Below are 20,814 nucleotides of genomic sequence, written 5' to 3'. Positions count from 1 at the left end.
CAAGCCCTCAGTGTAAAAAAAAATAAATAAAAAAAATAATAAAAAAGACACAGTTGAAGTTCATCTCAGCTGAGAGCTCAGAGTCTTTTGCAGAACAGTGTGATGATTCTTGTGTGAATGTTGTGTTGATGTCCTTCAAAGGAACTGCACTAGTTAGAAGAATAGTGTTGCTGCGGGTGAAGTGAAGGAAATTCTGTGTATGGTGGTGCAGTGCAGCAAAAGAAGGACATGTTCTTTAACATTAATTACTCCATCAACTTACTCACAGCTCCTACCCATACACGTTGCCATGGAGATGGCAGTGATGGAGGACTGGGTGTTAAATCCCTGCTGGTCTCTGTTCGGTATGAAGGAGAATTTCATCCATGCTAGCCAGCAAAACCCGCAGCTTTCTTGCCCTCGCACACATCATAATTCTTTTACAGTTTAATGACACAGTCTAACCTCATTTCTATAACTGCATTCATGTGTAAATGTGTTCAAGCGAGAGAGAGAGAGAGAGAGAGAGAGAGAGAAAGAAAGAGAGTGAGACAGACAGACAGACAGATGGAATGCTGTTATCCTGCAAGCCTGCACATTTACAACTTTGATTTGTCTTTATGGCTCATTCTTGATGGAACATTGTACTGATGCTAACACACACCAATTAAACCTCTTTACTACATTAGCAAACTCTGCTTGAACGCTGCACAAACACGACTTTATGCCGCATCCAAAGACATTTTCAGATAGTTTGAAACGCAAACTGAGCTTAATAAGAGCGTCTATATTTTCCCCCAGCACTGAGAGTCTAACGCACAGCGACGGCTTAATGATGCAGGGCAGCAAGTTTTCCTAAAACAAAAACAACTTAACAGAAGTGGGAGCAGTCACATGCTTTTTGCATGGTTTTTTTTGGTGTTTATTGGTTGTAAGATAAAAGAGAACTTTTTTCTCTAATTCCCTTTTATTTGGTCATTTTGAAATGTTTGTAAGCCGGTGCGTAGCTGCGATTGGCTATCAGCTGGAATGCAGAAACTGGCTGCAGTGTGATAAGAGGAAGCAAGCATTAATGTTTGTTCACCACACCTCAACAATTCACTCTTTCGATTTAACACTTCCACACAATCTTATAGCCATGGAGAAGTTTTCTTTATTTGACTTTCCCTTCATCATGAATTTATCATCAGAAACTGCTTTATTCTTTTTAGGGCCGCATAGAGTCTAAAATCTCGAAAATACCGCTAGACCATAATATACGCACACAATTCTTCACTGATTTATACCTAGGGGCAATTTAGCACAGTCAGTCCACCCGTAGGCATGTTTTTTACAGGTGAGAGGAAATGGGAAACCCATATGGTAAAAAGCAGAACAATCCCAGCTCAAAATTGAACCGTGGTCCTTAGAGAGAAGTTGCAATGCTAGCTGCTGCACCACCAAACCACCCTAGTTGGCCTGTAGAGTATTTGATAGTGGACTTAAGAAGGTTCTGCAACACATCCTTCTGCCAGTAAATTACTTTCTGGTATGAAGAAACTTATCTCTGAGTATATCTGAAATTCTGTGTCTAATGTTTGGGATTAAACCCATTACAAGACATTTAAAATATATTAACTGCTCTAAACAGAGTCAGTTCACAAGAACATGTGAGATGATGTTCAAAGGTAAAGAACATGTACACCATGCAGTTTCATTACAAAAAACATTGCCAAATAGTGGCAGGCAGACAACAATGAGCAGCTTTCAGATTGCCATAAGTGCACTGCCAGTACAATGAGGCAGCAAATGTATGCACAGTCCCCGAAGCTAATGAGCAAGGGATAATTAGAGAACAGCAGAGGAGAGCAGAGGAGGGCAGTGGAGTGACGAGAGCACTGCATGCCAAACAAACGCTCCTCCTGCTCAAATTATAGAACCCCTAAGTAGCTTATGCTACAACACCCCACAAATAGGCAAAAGATGAAAGGTGATGTTATGGATGTTGTGCACAAAGAAAGTCTCACTAAATCAATAACCACATGTAGCAATCAAAAACCTCAGATTCAATTATATTTCACTGTGACATTGGCAGGAACATCATCCAGTTTTGCAGCATTCCCTGAAAATTAGTGTTACAAAGTGTCACACCAATAAATAAGTCAGTGTGTATGTAACGTATGCAGATGGGCCAGTTTTGGGCCACTATCTCCTGCACTCATCTGTGAGTTTGTTTACAGACTTGGACAGTTGATTTATGTGGCCACTGAAGAAGCTCTTTTAGCTAAATTAGCAGGTTTTTATTTATGGCATATTTTGCTTGAGGCAAATCATTGGAATTTAAAAACATGTACAAGATGTATGAAAGCAGTATAATCTCCAATGAACATCCTGAACCCTGAATTCAAGGACACACAACAGAAAACATTAAAAGATATGTCTGAAACAGCTAGTCCTGTTTCCAAGTGTAGTTGTCCCTCCTCCATGGTTCTCTCACTAGTATTATGTGGGCCTTCTTACAAAAAGGAGCCAACATCTTTAGTGACTGAATGACTGGACAGCTGGGGTTGTTAGCCGTGCATTGAATTAGTGGCAATTGTTGAGATCAGGTCTACACTTCCTCAACCTGCTGTTCCATGTCCTGCTGTCTCATCCTTTATTCATCTCTCTCTCGTGCTCGTGCACAGTCTATTTCTGCCAGCAAGAAGTGCCAAATTCAGAGACATTACAGACTTAAGTGTTCTATATTAATAATAATAATAATAATAATAATAATAATAATATGCCCCTTTTCAAATCGAGCAAAAAGAAAAACGAATACAATTGTTTAGCGTCACTGTGATGGTCAGGTGAGAATGTATGCCATCCCTCCCTCCCAGAGAATGCAGCCAATTTTACTACTTTGGCTCCTAGACATGAACGGCTGTGACATCGTTGGGCAAACACTTTTCTGTCACGCCACTTGAGAACCCGGTCCTTTCATCATCTTAAGGCCAAGGGAAACAACAGCAATTTTCCCTCATCACTGTTGTCACAAGAACATTCTCTGTATAATATTTTTGTATTTGCACTGTTCATATCTGGTGTCATAATGAAGACACTGAGACGAGATGGAAAAATTTAATCCACCAACCGAACACTATGTGAGATGCTCACAGGGTTGGATAGGGCTCACATCATTGGCATTTGAGAAACTGACCGTACAGAACATGGCAACGAATCTCCTGACAATTGTTTAGAGAATACTTTAATGGCATGTAAATTTGATAAATACAAATAATTTTACATCAAATGCGGTCAGTATTCGATGGACTCTCAGCTGATTCACTAAACCAATAATGTCTTAAATATATTACTAATCATATCAGGTCGCAGTAGCAGTGTTTGTTGTGTGGGGTAAAACTGGTTCGAATTGCTTTGGCAGCTTTGACTCAGGGCAAGTCAGGCCCTATAGCCTTTCAGTACTTCATGAATATTTCACCTAAACCCTACACTACACTACACTACACACACACACATTCATACATACATACAATGTCCATGAGGCACCTGCCACTTCCAACCAGCAGGAGCCTTTGACAACTATTCACACTCAAAACTGTTTCACAGCTATGCAGTTAGCGCGTAGGAGGTTTACAGCAAGTCAGCTGTGCCTAGAGCTTGCCATCCTGATTACAGAATTATTTTTTTTCTTTCTATGGGAGATTATTTTCTCAACACTATTACTGTCTATTCATTAGCACACTTTAAACACTGGAATTATTCCAAACATATCAACCTAGTTAAGGTACAATCTGAGAAAGTGACCAAGATGTACCCGACCGCCAATATACAGTGCATTAAAATTGCTTCGAGACAATTTTTGTTTACATGAGACTGCGTGCATAAAACAGCACATGTCTACAGAAGTCCTGACTGCTGACTTCTCAAACAAAAAACATTCATTCACGTCACATCAGCCCTGTGTATCAGTCAATTCAATTTAATGAATCTGATGTTTTCCTGTAATTAGTCTAATAGAATATTTCAGAGTCACATCTAATCACTATGACAGATCAATCAAAGCCTAAGCAAACACATAATCGTACATTAGCCAACCTGTCACACTAGTCCTTTATATAACAATATGTTGTTTTATAGAAAGTTTAATTGAAAGGCTTGTCATAAAAGCTGTCCAGATGCTCATTATTTGACCACTCATCTCTGAAAACATACCTCGAGTGGGAGGAAAAAACACTTTATTTTAGGGCATTTACAGTTAGAAAGAACCTGCCTCAGAAGCGTCTACAGTACGGCATACTTTTATACTCCTAAAGCAAACTATTACTGTGAACACCTAAACATTATAATACAAATATTATAGACCATACGAACACACTTCCTGAGCAGAGGTAATGTGATCACGGAGCGCTATGGGAAAAGCTTAAGCAAAAACAGAAGCCACTTTGGAAAATACAAACAGGTACTAAAAAAATTTACATACATTTCACAAGAAACCTTTTGTTTGTTTCATCCTGTTCAACATTTAAATCTCACATTTCCTCCATTTTTTTAAGCTTGCAGTAGCAGCCCACAAGCCATGGTCGGCCAATGTCAGCATCATGATTAGCATTATTAGCATAGCAACTATTACTTAACTAACTGCAGTTAACTAACAGGCTTGCAGATGACACCAGAGCTGAGAAAAACACAGATGGGGGAAAACTTTGAATACGTCTTATTCTTATAAATACAGACCCTTGGTCAGAGAGATGTGTGTGAGAACAGGAAGCAGTAGAGAGCAACAGACTCCTCCTGTCCTGCAGAGTAAAACCCTAATCAACCTCTGAGGATCAGACTAGTGTAACACGAGACTTGTGAGTCTTAGCTGTGGGGAATTCCATTTGACTGTATAAACAGCCAACATTAACGTCCATATATGTTCATCAGTGTCTTTAGAGGACATAGACAGAGGGACATGAAAAAATGACTAAAGTAATGACTAAAATAATGTCTGAATTAATAAGGTGTTATTCAAGCCGCTTAGAAAAGTGATGCGTTCAATTCCCTAATCTGACACCGCAAGTAATTCCACCCCTAAAGCAAATCTAAAGTGTAGAACCATTGGTGCACTTACTTCGTTTATAACAAGTTGATCCCAATCATCTCCTTACTGACTTGGGCCTATGAATCCTAATCAGAGTGTTCACACAGGGAGCTTTGTACTCCTTGCTCAGAGGCAGTCCATCGCCTTTTATAGAGAACAGAGGAAGGAGTTGTACTGTATTTGTGTTCTTATCAATCATTAAAATACACTGATAAAGATTCAAGGGCACTACATTGGTCACGTCAACGACGTTGAGACATCAAGTCAATAAATTCAAATTTAAATAGGAAAATGACCAATACATGACATTACATTGATGTTAGACCTATCAGTAAGTACAGAGCTGACTCTAACGACAGATTATTTAATCTTGTACCCACTTGAAATGTGTTTATATGTGACAGTGTGGTTCGTTTTATTCAAACAGGGAGGTAACAGTGCTCACAGTCACTTGTCTTACACACAAAAAAAAATCTGACTGAGCTCGGAGCAAAAAAGATGGACACCTCAGCGAGAGACAGCTGGACATGCTCCTCATCCAGTCTGCCTCTCCCTAACATGCTGGATAAACTGCCTCTAGTCATGTCACACTAATCTCAGTCCTCCCCTCCCCCCGCTACCGGGTTTTCACACAAAGCCTCAAAATCAACGCAGCTAATCGCTAAAGATCCAGATAAAAAAAAAACCCAGATCAGGCTGACACTGAGAATCTGCGTCTCTATTCCAGAGGAAACAATCAGTAGAACCGTGTAGCAGAATTAAAGTGAACAGCAAGCTAATGGCTAATGCCAGCTCAGCTTCGCTCTGAAGAGTGTATTATTCTGTTGTATCCGAAAAGCTGTTAAATCAGTCATAATGGTAGTTAATGGCACTGAGGAAAAAAGTCCACTCAACTGAGGCTTTACACACACAAGCACACAAACCAGAAGCAGACATGAGCGCTGAACCGATCACAAAACAGTGACTTCACAGAAGCTCTCACATGCAATACGAGCCCTAAATGATTTCCACCTCAGACTAATCCAGCAAGAGAAAAAATATATAAATTGTTAGATCACAAACAACAGCAGTGGTTAACCTCCTGAAAAAGACCTATAGAATACAAGATGTTCACACATCACACACTCTGGGATAACACATGACTAAAGTAAATAAAGGAAGGAAATGAGGCCACAGAACTCATTTATATAAATGTAGGTACAACTGAGCTGTACAGACACACACACACACACACTCACACACTCACACACTCACACACTCACACACTCACACACGGGCAAGCAAGAGAAAAGGCAGCAATCCTTTATCGAGTCTCACAGCTAGAAGAATGAGAGAATGCACAGACACATAAGCAGCTCATCCTCCTCCAGCAGGCCTTGCCATAACAACAGAGGCAGCATTGAAGGCTGCATCCTCTGTGCATGAATGTTCCCACACAACACACTCATCTTCAGCAGGACCAACAGTAAAACAAACCAGCACGATCACACAAATTCGAACGTGTATTTACCTGAAGCTTCATTTTCCAACAGGAATGCATCGGTGAATCTTTTGTAAGGGAGGCTGTTACCTCCCTCTCCTTTGCCTTCTCGTAAGCAAACACACAAACAAAGCCTTGTTGGAAAGGTTACATGTCCCCTGTGTAAATCCAGTGGGGGATGAGGTGTTGCTGAAAGCAGAAGTAGCACAGCAGTGGTGCAGTAGCAGGACAAACACAGGCCCCACTCGACAGCACACGTACACAGGCACACATCCAGCTACAGTAGCAAGCTGCCCTACATTCACCTTTCCCTTGTACACTCACAGATACACGCGTTCCCTCGGCCACTACTTGTCCAGGCTTGCTCTAAGCTCTCAAAACCCACCCACAAAACCGCTTCCTCCAGCTGACTCCAATCAGCAGGGATGATCTGTTAAATTATTCATGAAGAGGCAGAGCTGTGGATGTGTTTTGAGCTTCAGCCCTTGTGCTTAAAGCCCGCCTCTCCCTGCACACACTGCTTGATGGTGAGCTCGGAAAAAATAAAGGCCCTCTCTCTCCTCCAAGATCTCAATCCACATGACAAAGTCCTTAAATGTTGCTAAAGACTTCCAGAAAAACATGGTCACGTCTTATTTTGACACAGACGAGCTAAACAGAAGGGCAAATCACACAAAGAAAGAAAGGAAGGACTCACAAAGATAGATAGAAGAGAGGGAGGGGGTAGGAAGAAGTGCTTTTGGGAGCACATAAGGCAGAATCTAATTTGTTAGAGAAATTACCATGGCTGAATCTAAGCCTACTCTACTCTAGCCTGGATTTATGTAGCATTAATCGAACCACGGGGCTCATCTGCTTCACAAAGAACACACACAACACTTTTCCACTGCAGCTCAGGCCCTTCACAGCATGACCAATTCAACCAGAATTTATTTCAACAATGATATAGCCTTGAGACAGCGAATGAGATAAAACAGTCTGTAAAAATACATATACAGCAGTGACAGGCTGCAGCGCTAATGCTATTTAAAGTGTGTCTTAATTCGACGATATTTACACAACCGAGAACACTATTAAAATAACACAATGAAGCATTTGCCATATGAGAAAAAAGATTCCCGATGTTTCTGCCTCATTTGTTTTATTAATTAATGGCATATACCATGTATTTAGCCACTAATTATGTCTAAATGTTACTAAAATCAGATAAACAACAAGAAAACAAACAACAGCTGATCTCAAATCTTTGCTATACATACAGATCAAATGCTGCTTTTTCCATTTCAGTCTCCGATCATATATCAGTACCAGTAGCTCATATAACACACAACACTGAACTCTCTCCAATTCTTTCTCTCACACACGCACACATGTTTAATACTTAAACATAACTACTTTAAACCAATGCTGGTATATGCTCCTGGCAAATTTAGTAATCTGATACTGAAGACAAAGTACCTGAATAAGCACATCGAACATTAATGCGTTTACTACATCAAAACACCTACACAGGTGACTAGATCTTTTTGTGAAACCATAGCTAGCCGCCTAGGCAGCTCCCCAAGTAAGGCTAAGGTTAGAACGAGAGCTACTCCTACACTCTTATAGCAGATAGCTTTATTATCTCAGGCAAATATTTCTTCTGTTTAGAGACAAATTTTGTGACAAAAAACCCCCCAGAAACGAATTTCTAAGCATGTTAAAATATCCACGACACATAACATTTTGTCATCAAATTTCAATAATGTGTAAAATCAAACTCAGCCCATTCATTAATAGATTTTAGAATACAAACAATAAATGATGTTTGGCATAAAAATGTATAGGATTCATTATAGTTCTGAAATAATTCCTCAAACAAAATAACTGCTAAAATGTCTAATCATTGTAGACAGAGCTTTCGAATGCTGTAGTCTGTAAAAAAGTACTTCTCCTTTATACACTTCCTCATCATGAGACCTAAATCAAACTGAAAGGCAAAAAGATGTGTGTGATACAGAGCAGCAGCAGGCACAAGTTTCCTTACTTGTATGCTGCTATTCAGGAAAGCAGCAGGGTGACATAGTGTCATAACACCACGGACCCTAGTAGGTGGATTGGTTACACTAAATTGCCCCTACATGTAAATGTATTTGTCAGGTTGCATGTGCATGGTCCAATACATTGTACTTTACATAATATTTGAGGTGTATGCCTGTATTTTATGACCAGGGTAAAGAAGTTACTTTAGATGATGAATGAGCAAATGCTTATTAAGAACAACAGGTTAAGTCACTTATAAATATGAATAAACACTCCATGCCCATATCACACTTTCTGGACTGCAAATTGTTTGCTATTACCCGGTACGGACTTTGGTCAGTCAAAAGAAGTGCACATGATCCCAAATGGCAACTGTTCCCTGTGCAGGGAACAAAAAGTGAAAATAGTTTCTGCAAATTTGCACATATCCATTATGATTATTTTTAAGAGTGTGTAATTAATTGTAATACATATTACTATATTATATGGAATAATAGAGCCTTGAGTAGTAATAACAATTAAATCAATTAAATCATATACAAAACGTAAGTGACTGGTGAAAAAATATGATTATTAAATGAAACCATAAATGTGAATATATTTTAAGCGTTCATATAGAATTTTTATGTCCGTACATAAATTTGACTAATAGTTTTATCATCAAAGAGTGACATTTTGGATCATTTATGTTGTGCTACCTGGGTTTTCAGACACCTTCAATGGAATAGATTATCTACAATAAATTCGCCAAGAGTTATTTTCCCATCGATAATAAAGAGTGAAGGAGAGAGAGAGAGAGAGAGAGAGAGAGAGAGAGAGAGAGAGAGAGAGAGAGAGAGAGCGAGAGCGAGAGAGCGAGAGAGAGAGAGAGAAAGCACGAGCAAGAGAAATATAGGTAAGAAAACCAAAGAGGTCTGATGTCTGCTAAAGAAGACATCAGATAACCTCCCGGGCATGAAATTGCAATGTAATAGTCCTTTTCTGCTCTTATTCAAAATAAAATCATACATACTAATGGGAGCCAGAGGCCCTGTCTCCTCTAGGGAACTCTCTTCATCAGGTGTGTGCTGGCGATAGATAACTGTTGGGGTGCATACCAAATCAATCAGCTTCAAATCACATTTCTCTGCACTCTGCTTAATATTTTTCATCAGTAGAGGTGAAAGGGGGACACATGCGCACCAGTCTACAAATATAGCACCTTTTACAAAATATACTTCCAGAGTACGCAAACTCATTAATATTCATTAATATTACCACTGATCTATATTTCAGAAATGCCACTCAAACCAGGTATGAACTCAAAACTATGCTTTAAGAAGACAATTGAAAGCACCTGAGTGAAATGCCGCACAACAAAAACACAACAGGTTTGTTCCCTTATATAAGCCCAAGACCTGTCAAACCAGTGGGTGACATTTTAAAACAAATTAACCATGCATTTAAAAAAATTATTTTAAGTACAGCTGCTGGATATAATAAAAATTATAAGGAAGGGAAATTATGAATACTGATGCTCTTAAAATTCAGAGTGAATTAAATGCAATTAAGTGTCCTAATTCACAAAACAGCACATAAAATAAAGTCTTAAGGTTTCTACTCTTAATGTTTAAGCTGCAGGACTTCTCACTAAATGAACAATAGGAATGGAAATAATATTTCTAGCTGTTTCTGGATTGACCTCCCATCATTCTATATTAGATTGTTGGTAACTTTGCAGATATGTCTCATACGTGTGCAAAAAAAAAAAGGATAATGAAAGATAACGAGAGGTAAATTTAAAGACATCTCTTGTAGGATAAGTAGTTTAATAAGTATTAATAGCAATAATAAGCAGTATAGCTGCTCTAATGTAAGTTGTAAGGCGTTTTTAAAAAGCTGGTAATGCTCCCAAATTAGTTTTAGGATAACCATATTCTCGGCTGTGCTGGTATACTGTGACTAAGCATTCCTGTCATTCGCCAAGCGAGGGAACTGCCCAGAACTTCGAATGTCCGAGGCTCCCAACATCCTCAAAAAAAGTGGCTCTTCAGCAGAAAACAAGAGAACAGGCTAACAAATACTAAAATGACTAGCAATTATCTAATAGAAATACTACTTAAGTTAGTTTGTGGTACTCCATAATAATTTTAGAACAATTAAAAGTTGATCCTGAAGATATTTTTCTGATTTTCTTCATTGTACCTGAGCAGCAATACAGATTTAAACATCCCAAGCAACAAGCAACCTGTACTGATGATAAATAACATGATGACAGATATTGTAGAAATCAACAAAAAAAAAAAGTATTCAGATGCTAATAAACTTGCAGATAATGATATGAGCACAAAAGGCTATGCGCAAATACAGAACGATGTGAGGTTCATGTTGCATTCAAATGGCTGTAACAAAAAAAACTGCATGTAAACAACAGAAGGCCATGTTGCTATAGTAACTGTTACATAACAGAATCCCAGTACATAGTGGCAGTTTAGTTGATAGAGTTCACTTGACATTAGCATCATATTACATAATGTTTCATGGAAGCGGCTTGATATTTTTGTGACGTTAAGGTCAAAGCTGTAAAATAGATGAAATTGTAGCGCAGCGTAGTTTCGCAGTTTCCTGCTTAATCTTGGCTCGTTCAGATGAATGTATGTCGACGTGTAAGTGATAGCTGCTGATTTATGACTCCATTTTAACTACACGTTTCAAGGGTCTTGTGTCAGGATCATTCGTCAAATTATTATTTTTTTCCTAATTTAAATGTTACTGACACTCAAAAGATAGTAGATCGATCATTCAATGCTTTAAAAAAAAGCCCATTAATTTACTGCAGCTACACCATGGATACAATCACACCATATCATAAACCAATCCCTGCTTTTTCACATTTACTATTTCGTGGGTCAGTATGTTATAAACCCATAATTTCTAACTGTATGGAAAAGACGAGGTAAAAAATGGCTCCAGCGAGTTATTGATGAAATTGTTGTGACGGTGTTTAATTGGTGCTAACGTAGTCATTCAAAGTATAAACATATCTTGATGAGAGGGTGAGCCGAGTAGGACATTTATAAACATTCCTGTAACTCGTTCAACTTAACAAAATAGGGTTTTTAAAGTAAATGTATCCTGAAACAATAAAGGAAAATTTATAAATCAAGAAGGAAATGTGCAGACTGATAAATGGCACAAACACTGAAAGTTAAAGACAAATGAGAATGTTTTGGTCTACTCTGAAACCTATGACTATAAAAGTGAAATATGAAAGTGTTTTATGAACATATTGACTCATCAGTAAGAAATGCTGCACATGATCAGACATGTCCTTTGTGGGTTTTTTATTTTTTCTATATAAACATTTTTTTCCAGGACATTTAAGGGAAAAAAGGGAGCCAGGCGATAACCGATAACTTCCACAAAATGTCCCGCACCATTAAATGTAACTGGATAAAAAGCATGATGTGCCATTTATTCATAGAATAAAAAAAAATTTTGATTGCTATAAGAAAAATTTAAAGCACTTTGTTACATGCTGTTATGGTATTCATTAATACAGTATTGCACCAGGCTGTCTTGGCTTACCCTCCCTTTAACAGCATGTCCTGACATGTTTTATTCCTTACTTACTGCAGCAGGGTTTGCTCTGATCTGGCCTGTAGCAAAAGTGTGTCCTTACAGCAGATGCCTTCCGCACTGTGAACCCGTACAGAATGACAGGAATAGAATCATAGCTTTACAGTTTTTTAAATAAGTATACGATCACACCTTGGGTAGTCATTATTTTACTACTATTTACTATTTTTCGACATTCTACCCATTTTATCTCTGAGCCAAAACGCAGACGGCTGCAATTTGATCCTCTTTTTATGAAGAAATGAAGAGGATTAAAGTGAAAAATTGAGTGTTTAAACATCATTCCTTGGAGCCATGATTTCACACAACTCCAATAATTCATTCACAGCAGAAAATGGGGAAAAAAACAACTGAAAAGCAAGGAGTCTGTTGTGTATTTCATCTGATACAAGAATATCTTCTAGGTTGACATTTAGGAGAGTCTGTACTCCCTCATCTGGCTTACGATAGGACAGGAATACAATTAACGCTGCTATTGACAGAAGCTTATAAAAAATAAAACAACAAACAACAACAAAAAAAGCAGGACATTTATCTAACCCAGTTCTGCTGGAAGATTAACAGCTCAGACAATAACATTAACAATAACCCAGACACAGAACGTGAACTAGATTTGTAATTGAAACTGAAGAGACAGAGGACACAGATGTACAGAACCATCTCTGTGCAGCTAATCTGTCTCTGGTTGTGTTCTGGAACGCAGCAGGATGAAGACTCTAATTGAGAGAATTCCTAAGGACCAATACGGGGAAAAAAACTGTGCACGAGATATGTTGCGATTACATGCGACATCGCTTGACATTTGAGTTCTGACTGTAATGCAAAAGCGCAGATGTGAAAATAGCATTAGAGGCACGGTGCACCACCGAGCTGTGTGGGAGGTGTTGGATTGTGAGGCATGCCTTCAGTGAACACCACCACCTCGTTTATGGCACCGTACGGCAGGTCATCACACATGTCATTACCTCAGCTAGCAATCAGTCATTTACAATGAAGACCCCAGCAGCGTCTCCCACGCTGCTCCACAGAAATGCAAAAATGTTGAGCCTGTAAAACATGCAAGGCTGCTAAACCCTCCCTCATCCAAAGGTTAATCATGTTCTACACAGGTTTCTGAGAGTCTCTCTCCATGACAGTCATCGGCATGCCAGCTCGAGCAGTTGTCAGCTCCATGAGCAGGATTCCAAACTACAGCTGGGTTATAGCTAAAAATAATTAAAGCCATATCCTTTTGTGGGAGAAAGAACAAATAGTCATCCCCAGAAAAGAACACAGCAGAGGAGAAGAAGAACAAGCAAACAAGGAAGTACATGGCAAAATGATTTTCGCTTTATTCTGTTTTAGTCAGCAAGTTTCCAATGAAAGCAACTCAGTTTACTGTACAATGATTTAATTTGACATTTTTTATGTTGTAAATAAATGGCACTTAGATAAATTATTTCAAAATGTAGCTCGTCTTATTTTTTTTTCTGTTTCATATGTGATCACTTAGTGAGAAGTTTAATTTCACTGCCTGCTGAATGTGCTGATTTATTTTATAGTCGGTAAAGATCTCTACATTCATGATTCAGTTTTCAGATTCAGATGCTAGTTTTCCTATTTGCTGGATTAATAAAATGTACACAAGTAAACATATGGCTAATATGAACCTACTTCACATGAAGTTTTCAGTTTCTTAAATCAATGATCTTCATTGGTCAGGGATTAGTGCCACATTTGGTTAACAGTTCAGTTTAGAGCTAATTTGACATTAAATATCTTCTATCACTTTAGCTAATTAAAATTAAGTCAAATGGTCACAAGACCTTTTCACTCAATTAAGCACATAAAAGTGAAAATAGTCATTTTCTTCCAACATCCAACTGTCTTCATAATAGGCTCTTACAAGGATAGTCATACACAAAGTTTTTGTGGGAAATGTGAGTAGAGTGGGATCCCACAGGGTGACAACAGGACAGTCAAACCTCAGTAAATTTTAGCCACAACTCTGCACAATTTAGTCTTCGGCCTCATTTCACACACCTGATTCAGCTCATGAGCTGAATTAGATGTGGAAGAAGAGGGAAAACACAAATCACTATAGGGATGTGGCCTTACAGCACCACAGTGCAACACTCCTGACCTACAGGAGGATAGCTGAGTACTTCATCAGTGTGCTGGACAGCACCATGCTGTTAGCCATTTTCTCAGTGGCAAACCTTTCGAACAATATTGCACTCAATACTCTAAACCTGGACACGAGTAAACCTTGATAAGCTTACAACAGAGTGCTGAGTGCTAATTGCACAGCCTTTCCTCTAACAACAACAGGGATCTGGTGCTTTAGCTGTAACCAAGTTTGAATAAATAAATCAGTATGGTTAGCAGATGCTTAATTACTTGTATGTGATGAGTTGCCATTGTAACTCCAGCATTACATTTTTGGCATACACTTTCCCATCATTCCCACCTTATTCCATCCAATGGCATCAGCAGGAGTCACGAGTGATAAGAGCCATAACTCACTGATTCCTGCTCTCTCTAAACTTTTGTTAATTAAACAGATAAGTTGTTTTTAAGCGCATTAACTTCAGCAACAGCACTTAGTTCATTAAAGCTGTATGCTTTTAAAAGTATGTGATGATTTTAAATCATGGCTTGATTAACAGGACAACTACATGATACTGAAAAACATCTGGAATTGTGTTTTTCCTCAATGGGGACAAGGCCACATTCATGGACTGTTAATTAACCAGGTTAGTGTTTGGTGTTTGGTGTGTGTGTGATAGAGAGATTTTTTATTTTGAAAAATCTCTGTTTTTTCAAGGCATTAGAACATCTCAAATGAAGCAGGCTAAACGTGGCTTCATCTGTCTCCGGCTATATTTAACACTTGCTCACACCATACTATTTGCACATTTAATGTCAACTGCTGAGAAAAAGTGAAGCAGCCTGGCATTAGTGACGATGCAGGCATGCCACTAATGAGTGCAGGGCAAACACACCTGGACCAGGCTTGACTCCCAGACCTCTGAGGCTGCCACCAGCACCCATAAATTAGCAGTGCGGTAATGAAAATGTCATTTCTCGTTTACTCTGCCTGAAATATATCATTTGCAGCACACCACAGAAATTAGCATTTTAAGGCCATTCGTTTTAAAGCTCGCTGCTGAACAGTGAGTGCATCCATTAGCATTTTGAATGTTACAACCAGAAAGTTTATAATGTCATTCAAATCTAAGGAGATATATAAGGAGATAAAAGATATACTTTATATATTTCCTCTAACTTCGTTTTTACAGATTATACAGATACTACACAGTATTAGCATTTAGCATTAGATTCGTGGTACCTGCGGTTTCCATCTTTCCCGTTGAATTAAGCTAAGTATTGGAGTTCAATTTTACAGAAAAACTTCCTTATATAAACTCTAGATGATTTTACGATAGGAAGCAAGTCTGGCCTCGAGATTAGAGTTAGAAATGAGGATTTATAAGCCATTGTCCATAAGTCCAGTGGCTGTCTTATTTCCCCAGGCAGTAACTATGACAGCTTACTTACTCTAAAGGGCAGACATTGTAATAGATATAAGGTTTTAGTGACAAAGCCTAGATGTGCAGATTTTTAAGGGAATATGTGGACGACAGGAGTTTAAAGGGCTATACCACATTTCAAATGCAATGCTTTAACATGTTATGGACAGCAATATGAATCAGCCTATTACTGTCCTGTTGATTACTGACGGCTAACGAGTTTTCTGTTTTACTTTAGAGACCGAGTTCAACAATGCATGTTCGTATAACTGTACATACAAAAACAATAAAAAGTCCTAGCAGGAGTTTGACACTTCTTGCTTTTTTTCAGTTATGGCTGCAACAAAGCCAGTGACGCATCATCATTAGGGCTGAGACACACCGAGCTGACGTCAAAGAGCTAGCGGCAAACAAGGACTGACTGAGGATTACCTCCTACTCCCTCACGTTTTAAGATTGCATTGAAAGGCACTTCAAAGAGAAACAGCTGATATGCACATACAGTCTGTACCAGAGCAAAAGAAAATGGAGTGGAAATGGTATTCGTAGTAATTTGCAATAGTGTTAGTGGTCGTATTTGTAGCCAAGGGTGACACAGTACTGCAGTGGGGATGGCAGATAACCACAGTAGAAAATGATGAACCTAATATGATACAACATCAAATGGTTTAGTAGCTTTCAAATGATGTATAACTATGTTAAGAAAGTGGGGTACGCCTACTGATAATTTGCAAATGATGATGGCAATGAAAAAAAAAAAAACACAACAGATTTTAAAAAACAGCAAACGAATCATTCTGCTGTCTTTGCTGACACACAAGCTTAAAAAATAAACTTTTTTTTTTTTTTTTTTTTTACATACCTGATGTCTGTCCTTTTTTTTGATAATAATCAAAATTTACTAGATCATAATCTAGTTATAATCAATCATAATTAATAATCATCGTATGATTCCTGCTTTTATTCATTACAATCATTGCCATTTAAATGGCCAAAATGTGTTGATCGTTACACCTCTACTGCTAAATGTGTCATTTGCTTGTTCTGCTTGCTTTATTTATTTATTTATTTATTTATTTTAGAAATGCTTCGCTGAACAAGGGATCACAGATCCCCCTTTCTCTCTCAGCCGCTAGCATTTGATTCATCAAACGTAATGGCTGCTGACATGCGTTCACAAGACACAAAGACTCAGCAAACAGCTACGGATGTTAGCAGCCATCAGTGCTTATTCTTAGGTGCTTAGCTGAACAATTTCATTTGTCTGATCAGCCACTTGGTTCAACGTCTATTAGCTGCAACAAAACTACAAATGAAAAGGCCTATTGGTTTTTTTTTTTTTTCAATAATATCCTCTGAATGTTAACGAAGTGTTCCAAATTGGTGAGTTATCTAAAGCGGATGAATTGCTAAAATTTAGGATAAAAAAATGATTAAAAAGCAAACAATAGTTATTACAAAGTAATTGCACCTTTTTGCAGGCTGATAAATTAATTTCAATATTGTTTAATGTTTGTCAGTACAAAACACCAAAAAAAAAAAAAAACGTGCGACATTGTTTGCATAACAAAACAGCACTGAATTGTGATGTAGGCTCCTGCCTCAATACAGGCAATAAAGTATACACCTAGAACCACTGATACTAAACCTGTGACCAACAGAAAAAGTACAGCTCTTGTTAATCTTACTTTCAGTACTTTGTGGAATGGGCAACAATACCAAGCCTACTGTGAAAAAAATAAATGATCGTGCTTGTAAGAAGAGTATTTTGTTCAATGGGTCAGCATTCTTTATATAGCTGAACGCTGAATGAGCAACACATGTGAGATACAAGTGCACCTTTGAGAACAATGCGATGAGTGTATGTGCTTGGTATGCAAGTGATCCACCGTTTCAGAATATATGAACCGGTCTGTGTCTGATTACAGCTCAAAGAAGCCATCTGTGATGCTGTGTTTTCTTCCCTTTTTGTTTTGATGAGGCAATCTCAATAGCTCATTCACATTTCTTAAATAACATTCACATTTCTTAAATAACAATCATGTGAATTTATTTAGCTTTTTGCTTTCCTGCATTTTACCTCCTAACTCTTAAAATCCACATGGTTCTAACTCATCAGGAGGTCCAAATGACCCCCACTAACTGTTCTCTCTGACTCAGACTTTTTCTCATTAATATGAAATTGCTGCCATTTCCAAACAGCTGTCCTGGTTTGTCTGGTTTGGGTGCCACTGCAGTTTCAAAGGCACATGATACATGCCGGACATGAAAGAATGACTGTCAGGGACAGGAACATGGGACAGAAAGAACATTCTTTTCCGCTTGATAGCTCTGTTCTATAAGAGTCCATGTAAATTTCACGAGTAAGTAAACATCACACATTTGACTTGCTTCCTGTTCTAATTACTAATCCTATTTACATGCACAGAAGGTACTCTTGCTACTCATGACAGCAGTTTGGATAAAATTGTATTGCACATCACTGTCACTGAGAAGAGAATAAGCTCCGACAAGAACCTGATGACTGACACAGAAACCTGTTAAAAGCTAAAAATCTACTTTTAGGGCTCAAAAGACAACAAAATAAATAACTGCTTTTTAGCATTTGTCTATTGTCTGTGACCATCTCAGAGGAAATAATTCCTTAATATGTAACTGCCATTGTCCCATTTCACTGTTTTACTCTACATTGCTTTTGAAGCTCTTTTTGCTCGCCATTTGTTCAAGCAGTAGATGACCAAATTAAAAGGGAGACCAAAAATCTAGTGTAACAGCTGCTGCCTACTCAATAGTTTCAGAGCTCATGACCAAAAAAGAAAATCAGGATAAAAAAGCTTCTTCTGTCCCTGTATTGTACGTGTTCCCAGAACTAGTATCGAAACATGATACACCACTGCTTCTCCTCCATCTCTGATCTGCTCTCCCTGGTTTACCACTTCAACTTGATTTATTCCAGTCAAATATCATCCCTTTCAGACAGGGCCACACTTTTGCCCCAAAGCAAGGACTGAAATTGTTCTAAAGTGCACTGTCTGCAAATTCACAAATGAAGTAGGGAAGTGAAAGAGCCACAGGGCTTGAGCTTAATGGTTTAAATAAAGCCAGTGATCAGTACCTCTCAATTCCTCTGTTCTCAGAAGCATGCATCTCTGCAGAAGGGAACAGGTGCTTAAAGCATTTTCATATCCTATACAGTAAGTAACTATGCGTCTAGCAATCTACCTGGTTTATACTCAGGTAAACACACTTTTACTGGAGGGTGAAATTTGGTGGCAAACTAGAGTGCCATCAAATGCTAAAAATGCTCCGTTTTGACTGAATTCACTAAAAAGATGCAATAATTATAATAAGATTAAGTAACGTTAATTTGACAAGAATATTGTCAAGGAACATTAAGCATACCTTAATGTTCCTTAAAAATATTCTTGTCAAATACAATATAAAACTCCAACTATGAGTGCACCGTTTATGCAGGAAAACTAAAAATGTTGCCAATGCGAAGGATCCTTTGACTGATGATGACTTAGAGATAAATAATTTTCATGGTCATTAGCAGCAAAATTACCTAAATTGGACAGATAGAAGGAAAGCAATGAAATTGTAAAATATAAATTGAATAAGTACCTGAGAGTAACCATTAGAAGCTAATTGTAGTGTCAGGTTCCTTTGTTGGTTTGGCACAAACATTATTTTACAGGCTTTGAATATTTCTGTGTGTTTCAGAGCACACAAGAACAACTTTTACATCTGATGGTAGAATATATACAGTATATCGCTCAGCAGCTCCGTGATGCCTGCCGGAAGTGGCTGCTGGACGAAGACCGGAGTGTCGACGAAATCTTTGACCTCGTCGTGCTGGAGCAGTTCGTCGGACGGTGGAGTGGGTCCAGTGCCAGTGAAGACCACTTGGTTGCATACCCAGGGGCCGGCGAACGCTCGGATCCCACCTCTAACTCTCTATTGCTTTCTTCCCTTGTTCTTTCACACTTTCCTTCCACTCCCCTCCCATGGAAACAGGGCTAATCCCCTGAAGCCTGTCGCACGTCATCGGGCACCTCCTCTTCCCTCTCCTATGTTTCATCTTCCTGTGTCTGTGTCTTCTGTCCAGCAGGTGGGTGACTCGGACCACACAGGTGCAGGGGGTAAGCCTAGGCCGGCCTGCTAGTGTTGCGGGGAGCCGGAGCATCTCCTGGATCAACAGAGTTAGGGGTGATGGTCTGGATCCCCAGGGCGTCACAGGCTGCCCCCGATCAAGCAGGAGCGTACCGCATACCAGTAAGTATCCAATGGGATAAACACCAGGCGTTTTTGAATACCGGCTGTGGCCAGAAAGCTTGGTTCGGTGCAAGGCTTTGAATACTGCACGCTGGGTATAGGTAAAGTGTGTGCTTTACCATATTACACACACACACACACACACACACACACACACACACACACACACACACACACACACACACACACACACACACACACACACACAGTATATTACACACACTAGTGGCCATCACTGTACAATTTGGGGGGAAAAACTATACCGTTAAGGCGGCGGTTAGTCCCCACCTTACCCATCCACTAATTCTGGGAATTAATTGGCCTGCATTTCTTCATCTGTTGGGGGGAATTTGTGGATGAGTCCTGCTACAAGGTGAATCGGTGATTGTACGCTATGTTGGTTGGGGAGACGGTCCCCAGGCCCCGGGTCCCTGGGCCTCAAACCAAGGAAGAAACGACCCAGTTGTTGATCCCAAAAAGCTGCAGAGAGCTTCAGTTTCATGCGGCTCACCTTAACCCGATGGCTGGACACCTGGGACATGAGAAAACCTTGGACTGCCTAGTCGGCAAGTTTTATTCTCCATGCATTTGCGGCAATGTGTGTAGATGGTGTACGGCATGCCCAAAAGCGCCTTTGCGCACATTACCCCAAATCGAGGTGGAATTGACCTCGTCGGGACATTACAGCAGAGTGCACGGGGGCATCGCTTTGTATTAGTTTTTGTGGACCACGCAACGCAACACCCGGAAGCATGGAAATTGGATTGGGGATATAATCGGTCTGTACTAGCGTCTATCATCCTCAGACCGACAGCTTAGTGGAGTGATTTAATCAAACCCTCTAAAATATGATTCAGAACTTT

General features: G+C 39.1%; 1 protein-coding gene across 3 annotated transcripts in view; it reads right to left on the bottom strand.

Annotated features, from left to right (window-relative positions):
* marchf8 (membrane-associated ring finger (C3HC4) 8) overlaps window positions 1–20,814 on the bottom strand; it is a 72,347-nt gene that overhangs the window by 23,451 nt on the left and 28,082 nt on the right. The window contains exon 1 of one of the 3 annotated variants that reach the window (XM_083539318.1): window positions 6,555–6,965. The exons of the other annotated variants lie outside the window; for them this stretch is intronic. Coding sequence (XP_083395444.1) covers window positions 6,555–6,584 — 30 coding nt within the window. The 5' untranslated portion in view covers window positions 6,585–6,965. Of the gene's footprint in view, window positions 1–6,554; window positions 6,966–20,814 lie in introns of those variants that run through there. 3 annotated transcript variants of the gene reach the window in all.

This window comes from Silurus aristotelis, assembly GCF_946808225.1.
Source record: "Silurus aristotelis genome assembly, chromosome: 4".
Classification (NCBI taxonomy): domain Eukaryota; kingdom Metazoa; phylum Chordata; class Actinopteri; order Siluriformes; family Siluridae; genus Silurus; species Silurus aristotelis.
The sequence above is the reverse complement of the archived record's forward strand: the minus strand, read 5'-3'. Positions and strand labels throughout refer to the sequence as shown.